The following is a 17,975-nucleotide window of genomic DNA, read 5'->3' on the forward strand; positions in this document are numbered from 1 at the left end:
GAAACTAAAATAAGAACAGTTCTAATCCGCGGGGTACATGAACTAGTTGGATTGTACTGTAGATCTTGATGGGCCGCTACCGAGATTTTGTTGTTACTGGTTGCTCTATGAGCGATTTGCTTCTCTTTCACATGTGTTTGTTGTTCGAAATTATTCAAACTGTTTTAAGATAATTAGAATCAGTCAGTTATTAAGCAGGAAATGTCTCCCAAGAGAAAAAGAAGCCACTGTTGTTGTGGCTTGAACTGAAAGTTGATGTCATTGTTGATGGATGATCTGCATTGTTGTTCAAGAAAAACTTCGGCTTACAAAAAAACAGGCTTCGTTGCTGCCGAGATCTGGCATATCTGAAAAGCCAATCTAGAGCAAACACATCAATACCTTCCCGTGAAGGAACCGTATCGTTCCCTGTAGATCCTTTTCGGTATCCTGAATCTGCGACAAGAGCTAGGGCGCAAAGACAACCTAACCTTATCCTTCTCGTCCGCATCGAGATATACCTTGGCATAAACAACCATGGCCTCGCAAGCACAAAACTTATGCTGCGAGAGAGAACTCTATCCATTGATCTCGTGAGTATGGCGCGACATCCTCTTCTGATGAAGAGCAGCTCAACACTTTATCACCGAGCCCTCCGACATCGGCAATGACTGTTCATGACCACCCATGAAAGAGAGAAAGATACGTAACTCAGATGCTTAATGCCCTTATCAACATATTGCAGATCCTCAGATACGCCCCTTCCATTGGGAGTATCGACCTCTGTTGAGCTTATCTGCTCATGGAGCAGCACGTCACGCCGCCTTCACATGATGAATCCTGCGGGACGTCCACCCAAGGATTTGAAGCCACAATCTTTAAGTTGGCTTGCAAGCCATCAATCGTCAAGCCACAAAGACTAGACGAATTATTTGTTGTTTCTGGAATCAGATTGGGCGAGGAACCAACAGCAAAGAGGAATTCGGGTACCCTTCACCCGTCGTAGGGCTCCAAACCATCCAGCATTCCTTCGTCCCGTCTTCTAAACTGGTCCAGCCTCGACAAGCATTGCTGATCTCGGGAAGCGACAGGCTAATCAACCATAGCGTTGGGAACGCTCTGCTCTGTCAAATTGTCTGTCAGTCTCTGTCTTTAGCAATTTGGCAAGTTGATCCCATCGATGGAATCCTTGCCATGTCTCAAGGGCTCGTTCAGTGTCCATGCAAAGAAATTCTAAACACAATGATATGAAACCACGTGGACTGGACAGCTTCCATGTCATGCAGGAACAACACAGCTCAGGAACAGACTGTACTGAGCATTGCAGTGCCGCAACAATACAACCTTGCTGACGTTGACCTCTCATAAATTGCTCGTGCTTGTAACAGCCAAAGTCACAGCATCAAGGCGTCTCTCAAACATCCTTTGTCACTGTACCGTATCCAGTCAACTGAGGCATGAATTTCTCCATTCTTATCAAGATAGCAACATCGACATCCACATTCTCTTTGGATCCCTGCTAAGACCCAAAGCACGCCCCTGTGCGTATCCTGCTCGTGGGTCGTGCCAACTGTGCCACAGATATCAGCAAGGCCTAGTCCAGTCCAGCCCAGCCCAGTGAGACGGGCGTCCTCATATCCGTAGGGAGAGAGGGGAGTAATTAATTATAAGGCGGGGAAGCCTCGGCGACAGAAACACAAATGGCATCTGGCGGCGATGGCGGACACGGGGCTCGGGTTTACAGCCGCTCTGTACCGCGAAACAACAGGCGGCATCATAATGTAAGTGCCGAATCCGAGGGTACGAATTGACTAAGCCGTGACGTTCTGTTTGTTCTGTGCTGTACAGACAGTCTATGTGCTGTACAAATCGTCTAACGATCACAGTACTCTGTGACCGCCGGAGCATCTCCAACTGGTTGGGATTCTTTCAAGTGGGCTCAAAGGTCCGAATACTGGCGGATGACTGATGAGGTCTCATTCCCCATCAGCTCATCCCTCCATTGCTTGATTGCTGCCTTAAAAGCAGCAGCGTGCTGTACAATAGAAGCAGGTCGTCACCAACCATTCCAATGGTAAGGTACCGAACCCATTTGGATTAGTGTTAGGTCTTCTGCCCCCAGGGAACGGAAGAGCTCCAAGAGAGGTTATTGTTGGATTGGGTTGGTTGGTTGGCTTGCGTTGCCAGCAGACTGCGTGTTACCGTTTCTGCCACTAACACACTTCAGAAATCCACCTGGACCCAACTCCAGCTGTCATGAACCCGACTAGGTAAGCCTCAGTACTGTACTGTAGAGGTACTGTACGGCACTGTAGCGTAGCGTAGGTCACTGTAGTGGTGTGTGTAGCAGACTGCGGGCCTCTGGAAGCAGCGGCTTTTCTGGGTTCCAGTGCTTGGTGCTGTACTGTATCAGTGATCCCCCGGATCGTCGACGCAAGCTAGGTCGGCTGCAGAGCCGGTGATGCGAGAAATGAGAAATCCAGTCAATCCCATGTTGCGACAGACAATCAACAACCAAAGTCTGGTTAGGACAGGCACTGTATCTGTGTCGTATTGTCTGTCCTTGCGCCAATGTCTCACTGTTGAGCAAATCCCCAACCAATAACAGCATACTCGCACGGCAGTGACTGGATGCAAGTGCTTGTTCGATCAATCTTTTTTTTTTTTTTGTCCCAAGACAGGATCGAGATTGACAGAATGTGGAGGAATGCTTGTCGAGTCTGATTGGCTTTGGTCCATGTAAGCTCAAAGCACCCCCAATGCGGTGGTGGTCTTTGTGGGCTTGTCCTAAGAATTCCACTCTGATGGAGTCTTTGTGGTAAATGGAATCCATAATTTTTCTTTCAACACCAGCCGTAACTATCAGTTGGTAGTTATTTGCTCATATTCGTGTCAGCATTACATCATTGAGTTTGAAAACTCCAAAAGTCAATGTGCAATCGATATCTGATAGACGGAGAAGGAACAAAAGGAAATGCAGGGCATAATGCTTGGAAGAATCTCGTTTACCTTCTAGCCAGGGGGAGGAAACTTTGATGACGTCGTCGCGATCACAAAACTTGAATTTCTGTTCCCGAATCTCGAAGCCAATTCGATAAAGAATAGCAAGGAATGCAACGACTGCACAGTAACCTTTCAGATTGATCTTCAGAGCATAAACTCCACGTGTTGAACCTCGATCACTGGGAAAAATTGGCGCTGGAGGGCCTATTGTTATTGGTAGACTTTTTTCCGACGGGAGCTGGGATTTATATAGGGGATCGTCGTGCTCTATCTCAAGACGGAAGTGCCCCGTAGGATAGTCAGGAACGTGTAGTGACTATCATGCTAAGAACATTTGTCCTCGACATTCATACTCTCGAGTCGCAACAATGTGCAGTGATGATGATAGTGAAGGAATAAGCCGAAGATCATGATGGTTCGTTGAGCAGGCAGTTTGTCTGATCAGTTGGCAGTGGCGATCAAGACTGACGTTGCACCTTCCACAATTACATTACACAGCAGCAGCACAGGCCACCTTTTACCTGTAGAGGTTGGGTCGGATCAAACCAATCCTTCCAAATTCTCACGATACTACGATACCTCTTCAAGAAACTCCTTGTGACCAGACACAACTGACGGCAAGACGGAAGTGCAGCAGCTAGGTCAGGTGAAAGTGCTTGTGATCAGTGATCGTCCAAGAAGGGATTAGCAATTTGAGGGGTAAATGGGTACAGTATAGTACGTATCTAGACCAACCTGGCTGTCCATCATCCTACAGGACAGGCTGTTTCTATGGCTTTTGGATAGATATCTGGGATTCGACAATGCTTGCAGCAATCAAGCAAGTGCCGCATAAGATACCGCTGATGCACATAATATTCTACATATCACATATCTTGAGCTTGAGCTTGGCACGTTGGACAGGATGAGGACAGTATATCAGCCACAATGATTTGAACTCACACCCGCCTCCTTTGTTGAGTACTGTACATTAGAAGAATCTCGGTTCATAATCTGGTTCAATTGATGCCGTAACGAAAAGTCCAATGAGGACACTTACTTCGCTTCCCCTTTTTAGCATCAACAACTCTCAATATCATTAGCGAGCCTCCGCCTCCTTCTCAGCGCCTGTCAATCAGTCAGTCCCTTAAACCATGCCCCCCCTTGGCCACTTGCAGCCTGAAATTGCGGTGGCAGCTAAATTCAGGGCCTCACCTTTCCTGTTTCCAAACAAAGCCAAAGGAGACACCGCCGATGGCGTTGCTAGCGATGTGATGCTAGCTTTGGCGTGCTGTAGCTCGTACAGTACAATACAGTCTGAGGAGCTGACGACTCCTGGAGGTGGTGGATCGACTTCTGTATCGAGAAGCTAAGAATGAGGGGTACGCATCAATTAATTAACTACACGCCCTAACCTTTTTAGGGAGCTGTAAATTAAAACATTTGTTGAAGAGACTCATCTCTCTTCTAAGATACGAGAACATTCCCTCTGGCAAGCGATTATTTGATATTAAGCAACGAGTTGCTACACGATCAATGCAGTATCCCTCAAGGCTACATGGAATATGTGGTTCTCACAAGCTGGTTACATGGATGGTTCATCGATCGCTGAAGATCGACCAAACAAAACAAAAAAGTTGGAAAAAGAAGGGGTCTCAACTATTTTTTTATTAGAGCACCCAATTTCAAGCCATTGCCGAATAAGAAGTCCCTTCCTCCGTCTGACTTTTCGTCTAACCAGCTGGGTCGGAGTATTAAACATCAGGCCAATAAGTCAGGCCAGCAAATCAATTGACCGAACAGTCAGTCACAGTAGCGTTATCAGATCAGATCACCGTTTGATCATGTTGGGCTTGGCTGGGACTTGGCTGGATTAACCCATTAAGGTTACTTCAGCATTCAGGGCCAGGGCAAGGGTTAGGTTTGAGTTGAAAGAGCATGGATTATCACCACGTGTAAGAGGACAGGCAGGCAGACGATTCACATTTCGATAGTAGGATGGGAAGTAAGAGATTGTGCTCGTACATACTGTACAGTACCGTAAATGAGTGAGTCTTTTAAACGAGTGGTCATGAATTGTTGCTTTGCCGCTCTCTCATCGAGTTGCTGTTACTGAAAGCGGTAGAAGGACGCTGATGTCAGCCCTGTCGCGCTCGCGCTTAAATTCCAATTCCATTAACCATCGACATTGAAACTGCATAATTAAACTTCAGGCATAAAACCACATAAATAGCCTTTTTAAAAAAGAAGAGCATTACGCGTTGCAAGAAGTTACAGAAACAGGTTTTCAAAACATCCACACTCCAGGGCTCGAAACAGATCCATTTGATCCTTGGTCAGACGTCTCATTAGACGCGTCTCAAGCTGGTACAATTAGCGAGAAACATTAGAGCCTCCCGTCTGCCTCTGCCTCGTCACCTGGAGCTGATGGCGTCGGGTCTTTCTTTGTCTCCCCGATTATTAATGCCTCCAGGCTCCAACGATGAACCCGAGAGAATATCCCAGGGAGACGAGATTAGAGGCACCACAAGACAAAGCAATCTGTTGCATACGACAATTGCCGTGGTATCAGTCTTAGCACTGGCATCAAATCAAAGCCAAACCAGGTTATGGTCGATACCTGCTACAAAATCGATGCAAGATGAATCGACCACTTGTTCAAGAAAACTTAATACAAAATCTCGACCCGAGATTCTGAGACAATCTCACTATCACCGCAGATGATTATGGTAGCAAATAATGGTATGCTCTCGATGTGCATCAAACTATTGTTTTTGTGCTCAACATAAGTATCGACATCGGTTTGATACCAAACGCCATCAAGCAGCATCTCTTTGATGTACAGTATCATCTACAGTGCGAATACTAAGAAAGAGAAACATCCCCCAGATTTCACCCCACTCGGTCCCCAAAATCAGTCTTCCCTTCAGCATCAACTCCTCACGCACTAGCTCGTCTTCTCGCCCATCCCATTGAACCAACTCAGCTCCCCGCCCAGTGCGAGTTTATCCCCATCTCGATTAAGTCTGGGCTGGAACTGGCGACTGGGCCGCCCAGGCCGAGCAGGGCTACAAGCTACAAGCTACAGGCCAGGCCACGGGGCCACCGTCCACTCTACCCGTCTCGGAAGTTGGGGAAATGGAGAGCGAGCTGCAATGTGATGAATTAAAGTCGGTGTTCTTATGCTTGCTACGAGTACCGTCTGTACTGTACAAAACTGTATTATGTATGTGCGACGGAGTCCAGGCAAATGCAATGAGGACATGGACGCGTCGGGTGACGAATCAGCCCAGAATCAAGCGAGCATAACAAAGACTGCTGCTAATGGATTCCAAACAGGAAAACCAAACCGAGTGACGATAATCTGAGCATCAAGTACATCGCCGAGCCATCACGATTGTTGAGATGATGCTCTTCCTCCCTTCGCCGGGCAACGTTTTGTGCAAATGGGACCTGGCTTTCCCAGCGCAGATAACCTCCAGGAACAGTGGAAACGGTTTAGTTTAATCCCCTGGCTACAACGTTGTGCAGCGGAAGGAAGACCCTGGCACGCCTGCACTTCAACTTATGAGAGGGTGCACAAAAAGAGCTAATTCACCCATTTATACCTTATCAAGCAAAGACTGGTACCAGTTTGTGAGGGGAATCCAATCATGGACCAGTGCAAAAGCACAGCGCCTCATGCAAGACGGGAGGGGAATTGAGGGGATACATGCCTTTGTACTGTACTGTACACTGACCTTTATGTCCCATTAACTTTCAACCGTTGATGACATGATTGTCGATGGAAGCAACAACTCGCTTTGATGCCAGCAAATGGAGCCAGGCATAATTTCTCTCGTGCCTTTTATCTGCTCAGGATATCTGTCCGTTCCATTCAGGTCAAGAACAAGGGAATGGGATAGAGCCATCGATTGCTCAGCCCCCGTTCGCCGGCCGATTGCGACTTTGGGCGCATGACACACCCACGCTTTAACGCCACACCCTTCCGCGGACCACCGTCTAACCCCCTCTCTCCCTCCCAGGCTTTCTCCCTCTCACGGGCTCTCTTTCCCTGCTGCAACTCAGTTCGGATGCTTGACCAGGGTGCCGACCGTCCAATCGACATGTCGTATCTTCTCCACCTGTAGCCACTGAATGGCTGAACAGCCCCCCTAAACACCAGTGCAAATGGCAGTACGGAGCGCCTGGTGGAAGTCGTTGGAACCCGGCCCAGGGCCTTGGCTCCCTGTGGTTGAGCCCCCTCTTGACTTCCAAGGCACAAGGCCATGTTTGGTGGCTCAAAGATGCTAGTGAATAGGTGACCAGCCGGGTGCGCTTTCACTGAACTGAGCAAGTCTCGATAGTACTCGCACAGGCATCAATTCAGACATCCAATTCAGACACCATACTGCTACATACGCCCCGCTCCTGGCCACACACACACCCTGGGCTTGGGTGCTGCTTCCCAAAATATTATTTCTCGTCTGTTCTGGGACTCCTGCTGGCAACATCTTTCTCCTCTCACCACTTCTCTTCCTCCTATCAACACCAGTCCAACATCTTCCAGGTTCAAGTCTATCTACCAACACCTTCCAAACGTCTAGTTCGTGATCGACACGACTGCAGTCGGTCGAATCCTGAACATATACCAAGTCGCCGGCAATGGCCTCATCCAAAGTACGCTGCCCTCAACCCTCGGAGGGACCGAACCCGAGCCCTGTCATGATCTTTTCCACGGCTTGCCAGATGGCATAACAACCTACCAAGGCCCAGATTTGCTGATCTCCTTCGTCCTCTTCAGGAAATGCAGCAGTCCTCGAGGCCATTGACTCAGACCCGTTCTCCGATGTCGTCCACGTCGTCGGCCCTCCCCGGTCGTCAATCTCACGCTCGGACGAGCTCGCACTCGCTGCTTACAGGTGCTCTCAACGCCAACCATAGAGTGACTCGACGCAAGTCCGTCACGAACCCGAATGCGAACGTGAACGCGATCGCCGCTGCCCTTCGGGAAAGTGAACGTTCCTCCGCCCTACCCATTAACAGCGGCCGCCGAATGTCCAAGAGCGCCGCTGCTCGAGCTGCCATCGTTGGTAGCCTTCCCTCCCCGCCTGCCAGTCTCCCGAACCACAAGACGATACCCGAAACGAAGCAAGAACTCAATGGTAGCGCCATTGAGGATGACATGAATGAAGGCTCGGCTGACGAGGGAACTACCAAGTTCCAGAAGGCTCGTCAACGCCGTGCAAGCGACGGTCAGACTCTCAAGGAGAGCAAGAAGAGCAACAGGGTTGAGGTTCGCTGTGACAAGTGCGGCAAAGGCTACAAGCATAGCAGCTGCTTGACTAAGCACTTGTTGGTTCCCCTCCTCCCAATGACTTGCCCCAGCACAAGAAGCTTTGTCTTCAGACAACAGCTGTTTTTGGCGTGCAACGTTGCGTACTCATGAATATGTGTCACTGACTGTTTCTAGGTGGGAACACACACCTGAGTGGGCCTTGACTTCGAAGCTGCTCATTTCAAAGCATCAACAAGTCCAGCTGCTTGAGGCTGCTTCGGTTCTTGTAACCATGAACGGCATCGAAGGCAATGCTGCTACTCCTCCCGAGTCTACCAAGGACTTCCAGAGTGAGGCTGGGTCATCCTCTCCTGCAGCCTCCGGATACTCGGACCATGCGGAGCGACAGAGCTCTGCCGATACTACTCCACCTCCCCTCGCTGAAGGTGTAAGCGTTAACGGCACTTCCTACCGCAACAAGCGTTACAGCAGCAACGGCGGGTATGCGAGAAGCTACCAGTCGGCTGCTTCCTTTGGAGCAGGCAGTGTGCCATATGGCTCAGGCTTTGGCCACTACCGTCAGCCAAGCAATGACCACCACCGTCCAGGCTCTTCTGGTCGCAATGCCACTGGAGAAGACGATCGGGATTTGGCTGCTGCAGTTGAGCTTCTGAGCTGCAGCTTTGGTAGCAACAACGGATCCCGCCCTGCCATGACTCCTGCGGATGCACCCCCTGTTCCTCCACTGCCCGCTCAGTACTTAGATCAGGCGACATCGCTATCAACAGCAAGCTTCATTAACAGCTTTCCACGTCGACAGCCCGAGAGTTTTACTCGTGGCGAGATGAGACGTCCTAGCGAAGACGTCAGAATGGACGGCAGCGGCGATTCGGTCATGGACGATGACGATTTCGAGATGCGTTCGCGGGGTCGAAGCGAGGATGATGATGACGGTGTTTTCGGTCGTATGGAGGAATGATTTTGGATGCATCTATAATGGGTAACGATTGGGACGGAGTATATATCTCTTGGGTCAGGCATGAAGGCTCTGGAGTTGGATTATCTGATGACGTCGATGGATAAGCGCGTTATCGTCTTCTTCTTTTTTTTTTATATCTTCTGTATCACATACAGCGTGTTATCATGAGGTGGACCAGATCTCCGCTGTCGATTCCCAGCACCGAAGAGTGGAGGGCCCGTCTGGTGAGGAACTAGATGAGATTGCATCGCCACGAGGTTAAAGTGAGGATTCGGACAGGCGTCGAGTTGGACGCCCAAATAAATACCTACCAAATGGAAATCAAATATTGAAACCACATTGCCGTGTTACAACATTGAATCACCACGAGATGAAGAGTGAATGAATGATTGAGATAAAAATCAATTGATGAAGAGTAATGAAGAACATCGGCGTGATGAGACATCACGGTGCGATTCAGACAAGGTCACGGAAGAGCAGCCAGCCTCGTCCAGCGAAAGGACAGATAGATGAACAAGATGAAATGATTGAGGATGATTGAGGACCATCTCTTTCATGGGACCATAATTGATTATATCAATTAATGCTTGCTTGAGGAAGAAGAGAAGAAGAAGAAGAAAAAAATGAAAAGGTCGAGAAGAGAGCAAAAAAAACCCTTCATCTTCCCATGTCGGCTGTCAAAACAGCTACTAACCCAGTCCAGTAGGTGTGCAGTGGGGAACTCGAGGTTGCGAAATGCCGTTGAAGGTCCATCTGATGGAGGTTGCCCGGGCAGCGACGTCACTGATTGTCCAGTTCCCCACTGTAGCCTACTAACCTCTGTTCCTGTTCAGCGCCAACCTACCCAATCTTCACCCAGTCTTGCCTTCACTTGATCGCAAACACCAAGAACATCTCTGTTGCTACCTGCATTAAGGTCGCACATCTCTGGTATTTTTTACCTTGCCCTGTCCTAGACAAGTGGCGTGAACCCGAATCCTAGACAGTTCATTGTCTCAACTTACCAAAACAACAACAAAATGGCCACAAGACGAAGCGCCGCCGCGGCCAGCGACGACACGGCGTTGACAACAACTCCACCATCACCAAAGGAAGTGCAGCGAGCTCCGCGATCATTCCGCGCCATGGTTCCTCGTAAGGCGAAGTTCCCTCTCGCGATCGCGACAAGTTTTGTGATGGCATCATTGGGATACAGCTTGATGAGTGAGCTTACCAACGGCGAGCTCGCTGCCCTCAGCAGAACTCAGGATACATGGGAAGAGGTTGCCCTTCTGGCTGGTTTCAGAATGTTAGTAAAGATGTTCTATGCAGAGCTGACGACATACTAACGTGATCACAGTGTTGAGTTGGCCTTTGGATGGTATGGCAAGTTGGACAGCTTGGATGTTGCGATGATGGATCTACTATCCCACGGTCCTCACGTCAGTTTAACCCACTTCTCGAAGCTAGAACCTGTTCAAAGCTGACTTATCAAAGTACTACTTGCTCACGACTTTCTACGGCCTCAACTGGACCACAGCAATCTCGGCCCTCGCTATTGACGTTGTCTCGGTCGCCGTGCCCTTTTACCTGCTTCGCCCGCTTTCTACCTACCACACGTCTTCGGCTGCCGCCGCTGCAGGCCTGCCTAACCGCGAGCTCCTCGACCCCTGGCTTCAGATGTACACGACTGCCATGTCAACAGGCATCTACAGTGTGGTCCTGAATCTGGCTCTGCGTTTCGTCCTGCCTCGCATTCTGGTTGTCAACTACTCCGGAGTCAGCACTCTCGAGCCTGCCTACAACGCTTCATACGCTGCCATTCTCCCCGTGACAACCTTGTTCGGTATTGCCGCCAGCATTTTTATCTTTGCGCCCTTCGCGACAACGGCACCTGCTAAGGAGGATGACAAGATCACCGAATTTGATCCTGTGGCTGCGTCTCTCGGGGAGACCGTCTGGTGGAATGTGTGGGGTTACACTGTCAAGACCAAGGTGGTTATTCGTCGAACAGCCATGATTGCCTTTGTCACTGCGGTCAACACGTTCCTTGCCTCTTACAAGACCATGTATCGGGTTGATGCCATTGGAGCTGCTGCATATGCAGGCGTCTGGACATTTGCCGCTATCTGCAGTGGCATTGGTCTGGGATTCGTGGGCGGAGATTAAGTGCCCAGAAACGCTATGTTCTGGAAGACTGAGGTCAGCCTTGGATGCAGGGCCTTGTGCAGGGTATGTTGGGGGCCAAAAGGAATGTTGATAACATCCTTGTTCCGAGATTGGCAGATGGGTAGATGGATGGATGGATACCCCGGTTTTCCTATATCGATCGGAGTCAGAAGGATTCAGGATGGTCACATGATGATGCCATTGAGAGATCATCAAGTGGCTATGTTTTTTGTTTATATTGTTTTCTCTACCATATTATGCTAGGTTTGTTTTGATAATGTATGAATACCGGTATTTTGAGCATATAGTTTACAATTGCTAGTTCGTTAGCATGAGTCACAAGTCACCAGCGTTGTGAAGGCATCTATCTATCTTCTAAATATTCAAGTGAGTCAGTTTGTCTGATATGCCTATTAGGCAGGCATGAACGGATCAGGCATTCTGGGCGAAGGACTTGGCGTTTTCTAGAAGAAACAAGGGTGGTGTGCGCTTGCAGACGGGGGAAATCGTCAAAGAGCGAATTGCAGGTCAATGAGAAAGTCAAGTGGCTTTTCTATACTGTAGTCTACTTCATAGGGCTGAGGCGATGCAACCATGACCATGATCATGGGCAGACGGGAAGCGTTCCGTAGACTACTATAGGTAGGACTAGAGGCAGGGGCTGTACAGCCTCGGGCGATTCCTAGTACGAGCAAGGGTTTTTGCAATGTTAAAGTTAAGAAACGCCCGAGGGTTCAAGGCAGCAGAATTAGATGCAGGTTGATCGACAATTCGGTATACTCAACTGGGCCTTTTAACCCAAGGCAAACAGCAAAAATAGCGAGTCCTAAGCTGACAACCCCTGCCTGCTGTTCCCCAACTTCTGGGTCCATTATGACGCATTGGGGCATGTGCATGGTATGCATGAGAGGAACGGACAGTCCTTCTTATGTTAAGTAAAGTGAAGAGTGTGAAACGGTGGTGTTCATGGGAGAAACAAGGCGTTTGGCGTCCTTGATAGGACTGCTCGGACCCTGAACCCTTGTCGCGGTCGGGATATCTTGCCTTCTCGCTCTAGGCTGTGGAGATCCACAAGACTGCCTAGGATGCCTTGTGAGTCTGTCTCAAACGTCTTCTTTGGAGATGCATTATTGTGTCAATTTATTAATTCGATAGCAAACCTGTCTCTTTTTCATGATAATAATAGTTCTCGGAAGACTCAATGCCACGGTAGAGTAGTAGAAATCATAAGAGATGGATTGAGGTCAATCATGACTTACATCGACGTTATGATCAACCACCAAGAGATAAATCTCAGACTACTGCAAGCCCTATCATCCTCCCCTTCCAGACCTGCATATGCCGATCAACTCGTCCAATGAGCCTTCATGCAAATATCCCGACCGCAACAAGGCGTTGCGTCTTTGCACTGCAGTGCCCGACATATCGATAGGTCCCGTGCCTACCTTAATAGCAAGGAGTCATTTCGTCCTGTAGTATATGCCTTATGGATGGGGCTAGCTTAGTATGGGGGTGAGTGAGTCTTGAGGCTCCAGTATGCCTACCCTCAGTTTCAACCTTCTGCGCAAATGGGTTGAAAATCGTGGGTATAAGAGAACAGGCTTCTTCCTCAGGAATGCATTCTATAATTCCATCTTCACTACTGTCTTTGTCACAACAGCTTGAGATATACAGAATACCCATCGTTACTTCAAAGGACAACCCCGATCTTTTACAACACTTCAAATACACCAAACAACAACTTCAACATGTCCAGCTACTACAACGCCTACCCCACCCAGCCGGCCTACAAGAGATCAAAGAGCGTCAAGAGTGACCATGAGGTGACCCTCAATGGCCCGGTTGAAGTTGCTGGATCCGTCAAGTCTGGAAGCAGCATCAACCTGAACGGTGATGTGATCATCCGCGAGAAGCTTGACGCCTATGGAGCCATTGGCCTTAACGGAAGCATCAGATGCGAGTAAGTAGATGTTACTATACTGTAGTAATCTAAATGATTAACATATCAATAGCGGCAAAGTCCAAGCTTATGGAACCATCTCAGTGAATGGCTATACAGTTGCCAATGAGAAGATCAAGGGCCGTGGAAAGCTCAAGATCGTGGGAACACTGGAGGGAACAGACTTGGAGATTTATGGAAACATAACTATCACCGGCCACCTGTAAGTATACTGACCTTCATTGGTTTAATCATGAAACTAACAAGTAGCAGGAGATGCAGAAGTCTTGTCGCATATGGAAATGTGACGCTGATAGGAAGCGAATCAAGCTACTACGTCGAGCAAACCGAGCAAGTCGCTGGAAGAGTCGTGATGAGAGAGGCTGAGCCTGACTGGGAATACTAGTCAATGCACTTGGGAGTTCCTTTTGAGGGAACCACGATTTTTGATGATCATGAGGTTATGACAGGCATGTAATTGGGTTGTAATATTGGTTCATGGATGAGGATGGAAGGATATGAGTTAGACTTGTGATATCACTTTAGCGTTGTATTTGGGTTGCTATATACAGTTTTACTAGATTATTAGAGTAGGAGGACGCTTGTCATGGGATTAGGCAGATACATGAAAGAGGTTGAAATTGAAAGATAAAGTTGAAATGGACCAGACCGTCGAGACTACCCTAAAGTGATGGCCCAAGCTACTAAACCACGTCAATATACAATATTTGAAATGTCTCTACAGTAGAGCCATTGATGAGAAGGGATAGTCAAGAATCAGTGATTTGTTAGACTGTGAATTGATATTAACAGTTGATAGGAATCTTGAAATCTCTATCCGTATCTATTGGCTAATCCTATCTCACGTTGGCCCCCAACCGGGTATCCCGAACAAGATTTGAGCCATTGACCAGAGGATCCCAATGAATCGTATCCATTAGTGAGTTTTCCAGGCCCAAGGCGTACTTGATTCTCAAATGCCAAATGTTGCGCCATGTTATTAGGGCAAAATCGTTTCATCATGAGTAGTCAGTCCTATCATGATGACTCTTAATGCAAGGCATCCTGTGGGTCACGAATATGCCTTGACCCCGGCTCCATGCAGAGAGTAACTTGCAGTAAACCTTTTGAACTAAACTATCTAAGAACAGGTGAAACGACTTGCAGAAACTTGGAATCGCATCAACCATTTGTGTCTAAAGTTAAAGTCGCAGTCTGACCAGGCAGTCCTACGTCAATTTGATATGCAGGTCGTTGATATCCTTGACATCCAAGCATCACATGATCGTCCACAGCCACAAGCACCCCAGCCACTAGACCCAAGTCGCGTTATGGCGGGGCGCACTTGACCAGGGACAGACCTACTAGCGCACTTTCCACCTTTCGCGACTTGACTTGATTGACGTACCTATCGCGCCCGACCAGATACAGATACAGCAAACGCGATCCACCACATATCATCAGATGGCATCACCAAATTATGCATAGTAAATCCAAGAGTCTTGATTGATACACGACCGGCTTATTCATACGCGCTTGAGGAGCTAGAAGCTCAGGCGTCGCGATGGCCCCAGTAGCAGATCCCGATGGCGACACCACCATGGAGGCCATCTCGCCCAAGAACCAGCTATCATTCAGAGCTCCCACACTAGAGCGCATCGACAGCCTCGCGTCCATGGAATCGCGTGTTGATCCAGATGCCCAAACAACCGTCACCGACTTCCTCGATTTTACCGATTATTTACCCTCCGACGTCGTGCGATCCCTGATTCTTATCGGCAAACTCGACGAGAGATACGCGAACGCTTCGCTCAAAGTCAACGACTTGACTACACTATGGGGTCGACTACCGACAATCAGCGCAGAGGAGCGCCCGGCACCACTACAGCTTCGGGCGGATATATCTGAGCAGCTCGACCAGGCCGTCAATTATCGTACCTTTGCGCACGCTGAAGCTATCAGAATGTCGGATAATATCAATAGACATTATAACAAGGCTAAAGTCTTGCTCTCAAAGCTGAAGAAGATGAGAGAAAACTATCCGACAGAGGAACCGAAGAGTCCAGTTCAAACGAGATCACCGCAAGCTGCCAGGAGTAAAGCACTCAAGGCCGGGGGAGACGGTGGACAGAAACCTCGAAGACCGCAAGGTCCTAGAATTATTGTGCCTGGCGAGGTACAGGCGCCCTACGACATCGATCAGGATACGTTCACAGACGAAAGTGATGTAAGTTCTGACGACGACTCCGATACGCCAGCGCCAAATCGAAGAACGCCTGGACCGGCACCGCGGATCAAGCTGGTTTCGAACAAACCACCAAAAACGCCCAGCCGTCTTGCTCGTCCAGTCACCTATGCGACACCCGCACTGAGTGAAGCAGCTGCTGCCAACAATGCTGCTCTACTCCAGCCCCCTCCTGACGATGCTGTTGTCGGTAGTCCCGATGCCCCATGGTTGCAACTTACTCACTACGAGCTCGCCAAGTTGCGAAAACGCATGAAGAAAAATGCGACATGGACCCCAAGCGAGACCATGATTGCCCGTGAACTAAAAGCTCTTGGTCGTGGCCCCGACGCATATCACGAGGCCAAGAAAGACGCGAAAGAGAAAGGCGAGCGGTTTGAGCCTGTAGTCCCTCAAGCAATCGTGGACACCAAATCTGGCGAGAAGCAGCTCCCAGCTGGTGCTTTGAGTCCTGACACGTTGTCCGCTGAAGAAGTTGCCACTAGTAATCGAGGCATGAAACTCAACGAGGCGAAGAAATTGAAACGAGAAGCTCTTGCAAAGATGGCCGCAGAAGAAGCAGAGGAATCAGCTAGGAAAATGAACGAGGCTGCCAAGTTGTTTCTCGGAAATGGAAATGGAAACGGCAACGGTAACGGCAACAGCAATGGCAATGGCAATTCAAACGCAAACAATGCAAATGCAAGCAACGCAAACACAAACAATGCAAATACAAACAATGCAAATGCAAACAACGCAAATGCAGGCAACAACAGCAACAGTAACACCAATAACGGGAGTAATGGCACGCCAAAGACCCCCACATCAGAGACGCCTATTAAGGAAACCCCCAAGCCCAACAAAACCCGAGCAGCATCGCGGTCAACCAAGCGCAAAAGAGAACCAGAGCCCGAAGAACCCACGACTGTCAACGGGAGTGCTGAAAAGAACGAGAGCCGGCCTCAAGTCAAACGAACCAAAACCGAAACGCCGGTCCCTCCGCCTCCGCAACTCACATTAAGTAAGGGTCCAAGTCCTGAGAATCCAGCACCCGCATCTGCAGCAGCACCTGGAGATCATCCAGTGGTCTCGCATGCCGAAACACCTGTTCCTATCCCCATTCCAGCCATGGCTACCAGGGCTTCAGCAAAGTCTCCAACGCCCAACCCTGCTGCCGCATCCAATACAGGACCTACTAAACCCCCTCCTCATGAGACTCCGGTTCCTTTACCGTTCTCTGAACGACGGAAATCGGTAACTCCTGTACTGCCTCCAGTACGGGAGAACACTAAAAGAGAAACCCGAGGTGATGCAGCGAAGAGAACGCAGCAGGCACAGCAACAGCAGACAGAACCACCTCCCCAGGTGATCCAGCCGATTCCCGAGGTGTCTGAAGAAGAAACTCTCAAATCTGAACCCAAAACATCACCGTTGCTCCAAACCGCAACCGTGCAAATTGCTCTTGCTCCTCCTCAATCCCCTCCTCCTCCTCCACCACCTCAAGCTCCTGAACCAGCCATCAAACAGACCTCCTCCCGCGCCCCCACTCCTCGGATTACCCCCGGTCCTGAAGGTCTCGCCATCCGTCGACCAAGTTCTCGAGGTAAAGCTGCGAGTCAAGAGCCGCAGCTCTCGTTAGCTGCCGATCGCCCTAGACGAGCGAGCACTGCTCGCAACACCCCTGCCCCTGAGCCTCGACCACCAAAGCGAACTAAGCGGCCAGCTCCTGGAATTGTTAGCACCACCAAAAGCGGCGGCAACAGCGCTGTTGGCAAGAGAAAGGCGCCACCGAAGAAGAAGGCTCGTCCAAAGAAGGACAGAGGATCTGCAGAGGTTGAATTGGAGGACGTGGATGATGATGGAAACCCCATCGATCCTGACGAGGCCAGATACTGTCTCTGCAACAGAGTCAGCTTTGGCACAATGATTGCCTGCGAAAACTCCGAGGTATGTGACTCTTTGCTCCGTCAGAAGCAAGTGGACAAGAAACTGACGAATGGACAGTGTAAGCAAGAATGGTTCCATCTCGAGTGTGTTGACCTTACGGAGGTGCCCGCACGTACAACCAAGTGGTATTGCCCCGAATGTCGGGTGAAACTTAATATCGGAGAGAAAGGCGAGGTTAGCGCTCGCGGTATCAAGAAGTGAGGCATACAAGCATTGGAAATTCATGGGTTGGTGGGATCGGATTTGAAGGCATGGGCACTTGTAAAGTTGCTGCGAGCTTCTCTATTTAGGAAGCTGGCAAAGGGATGATACCATGGCGTCAGGATATATCATTGAACTGTATTTATTATCACGGAAAGTGTAGGCAACTCGCTACGCAAAACTACTGTCTTTTTATCCTTTCTCCGCCTTTAATAGCATCATTCCTGTGAGTCGTGATACTTGTTAGTCTATTAATGAGATAACCTGTGGCTGTGGTGCCACACACCAGCCACGATCTTGTAGTGGGGTGATCACAACC

At 49.2% G+C, this 17,975-nt stretch overlaps 4 protein-coding genes across 4 annotated transcripts; all 4 read left to right on the top strand.

The window, feature by feature from the left end:
• Positions 1-7,789: 7,789 nt before the first annotated feature.
• On the top strand, positions 7,790-9,197 carry B0J16DRAFT_382276 (uncharacterized protein; the record flags this gene model as incomplete). The annotated part of the gene is made up of 2 exons (XM_046131225.1): positions 7,790-8,295; positions 8,414-9,197. 2 exons carry the CDS (start codon positions 7,790-7,792, stop codon positions 9,195-9,197), a joined length of 1,290 nt encoding a protein of 429 aa, XP_045984308.1.
• Positions 9,198-10,216: 1,019 nt separating this feature from the next.
• B0J16DRAFT_382277 (uncharacterized protein) lies at positions 10,217-11,345 on the top strand (the record flags this gene model as incomplete). The annotated part of the gene is made up of 3 exons (XM_046131226.1): positions 10,217-10,485; positions 10,537-10,618; positions 10,674-11,345. 3 exons carry the CDS (start codon positions 10,217-10,219, stop codon positions 11,343-11,345), a joined length of 1,023 nt encoding a protein of 340 aa, XP_045984309.1.
• Positions 11,346-12,862: 1,517 nt separating this feature from the next.
• On the top strand, positions 12,863-13,947 carry B0J16DRAFT_412862 (uncharacterized protein). Its single transcript, XM_046133348.1, has 3 exons — positions 12,863-13,305; positions 13,358-13,507; positions 13,558-13,947. The coding sequence occupies exons 1-3, from the start codon at positions 13,094-13,096 to the stop codon at positions 13,688-13,690; spliced, it is 495 nt and encodes a 164-aa protein (XP_045984310.1). The 5' UTR covers positions 12,863-13,093; the 3' UTR covers positions 13,691-13,947.
• A 673-nt stretch (positions 13,948-14,620) lies between these two features.
• Positions 14,621-17,876, top strand: B0J16DRAFT_93407 (uncharacterized protein). The gene is made up of 2 exons (XM_046134700.1): positions 14,621-17,455; positions 17,513-17,876. The coding sequence occupies exons 1-2, from the start codon at positions 14,849-14,851 to the stop codon at positions 17,654-17,656; spliced, it is 2,751 nt and encodes a 916-aa protein (XP_045984311.1). The 5' UTR covers positions 14,621-14,848; the 3' UTR covers positions 17,657-17,876.
• The last annotated feature ends 99 nt before the right edge of the window (positions 17,877-17,975 follow it).

The sequence above is a fragment of the Fusarium flagelliforme genome (assembly GCF_020744385.1).
Source record: "Fusarium flagelliforme strain FIESC 12 MPI-CAGE-AA-0113 chromosome Unknown B0J16scaffold_3, whole genome shotgun sequence".
Lineage (NCBI taxonomy): Eukaryota > Fungi > Ascomycota > Sordariomycetes > Hypocreales > Nectriaceae > Fusarium > Fusarium flagelliforme.

What these genes read in the sequence shown, in the direction of transcription:
- B0J16DRAFT_412862 (XM_046133348.1), top strand. Translation starts at nt 13,094, where the DNA reads ATGTCCAGCTACTACAACGCCTACCCCACCCAGCCGGCCTACAAGAGA. An exon ending in AACGGAAGCATCAGATGCGA is followed by an intron (nt 13,306 to 13,357) that starts GTAAGTAGATGT and finishes ACATATCAATAG; the next exon opens with CGGCAAAGTCCAAGCTTATG. An exon ending in ATAACTATCACCGGCCACCT is followed by an intron (nt 13,508 to 13,557) that starts GTAAGTATACTG and finishes AACAAGTAGCAG; the next exon opens with GAGATGCAGAAGTCTTGTCG.
- B0J16DRAFT_93407 (XM_046134700.1), top strand. Translation starts at nt 14,849, where the DNA reads ATGGCCCCAGTAGCAGATCCCGATGGCGACACCACCATGGAGGCCATC. An exon ending in TTGCCTGCGAAAACTCCGAG is followed by an intron (nt 17,456 to 17,512) that starts GTATGTGACTCT and finishes ACGAATGGACAG; the next exon opens with TGTAAGCAAGAATGGTTCCA.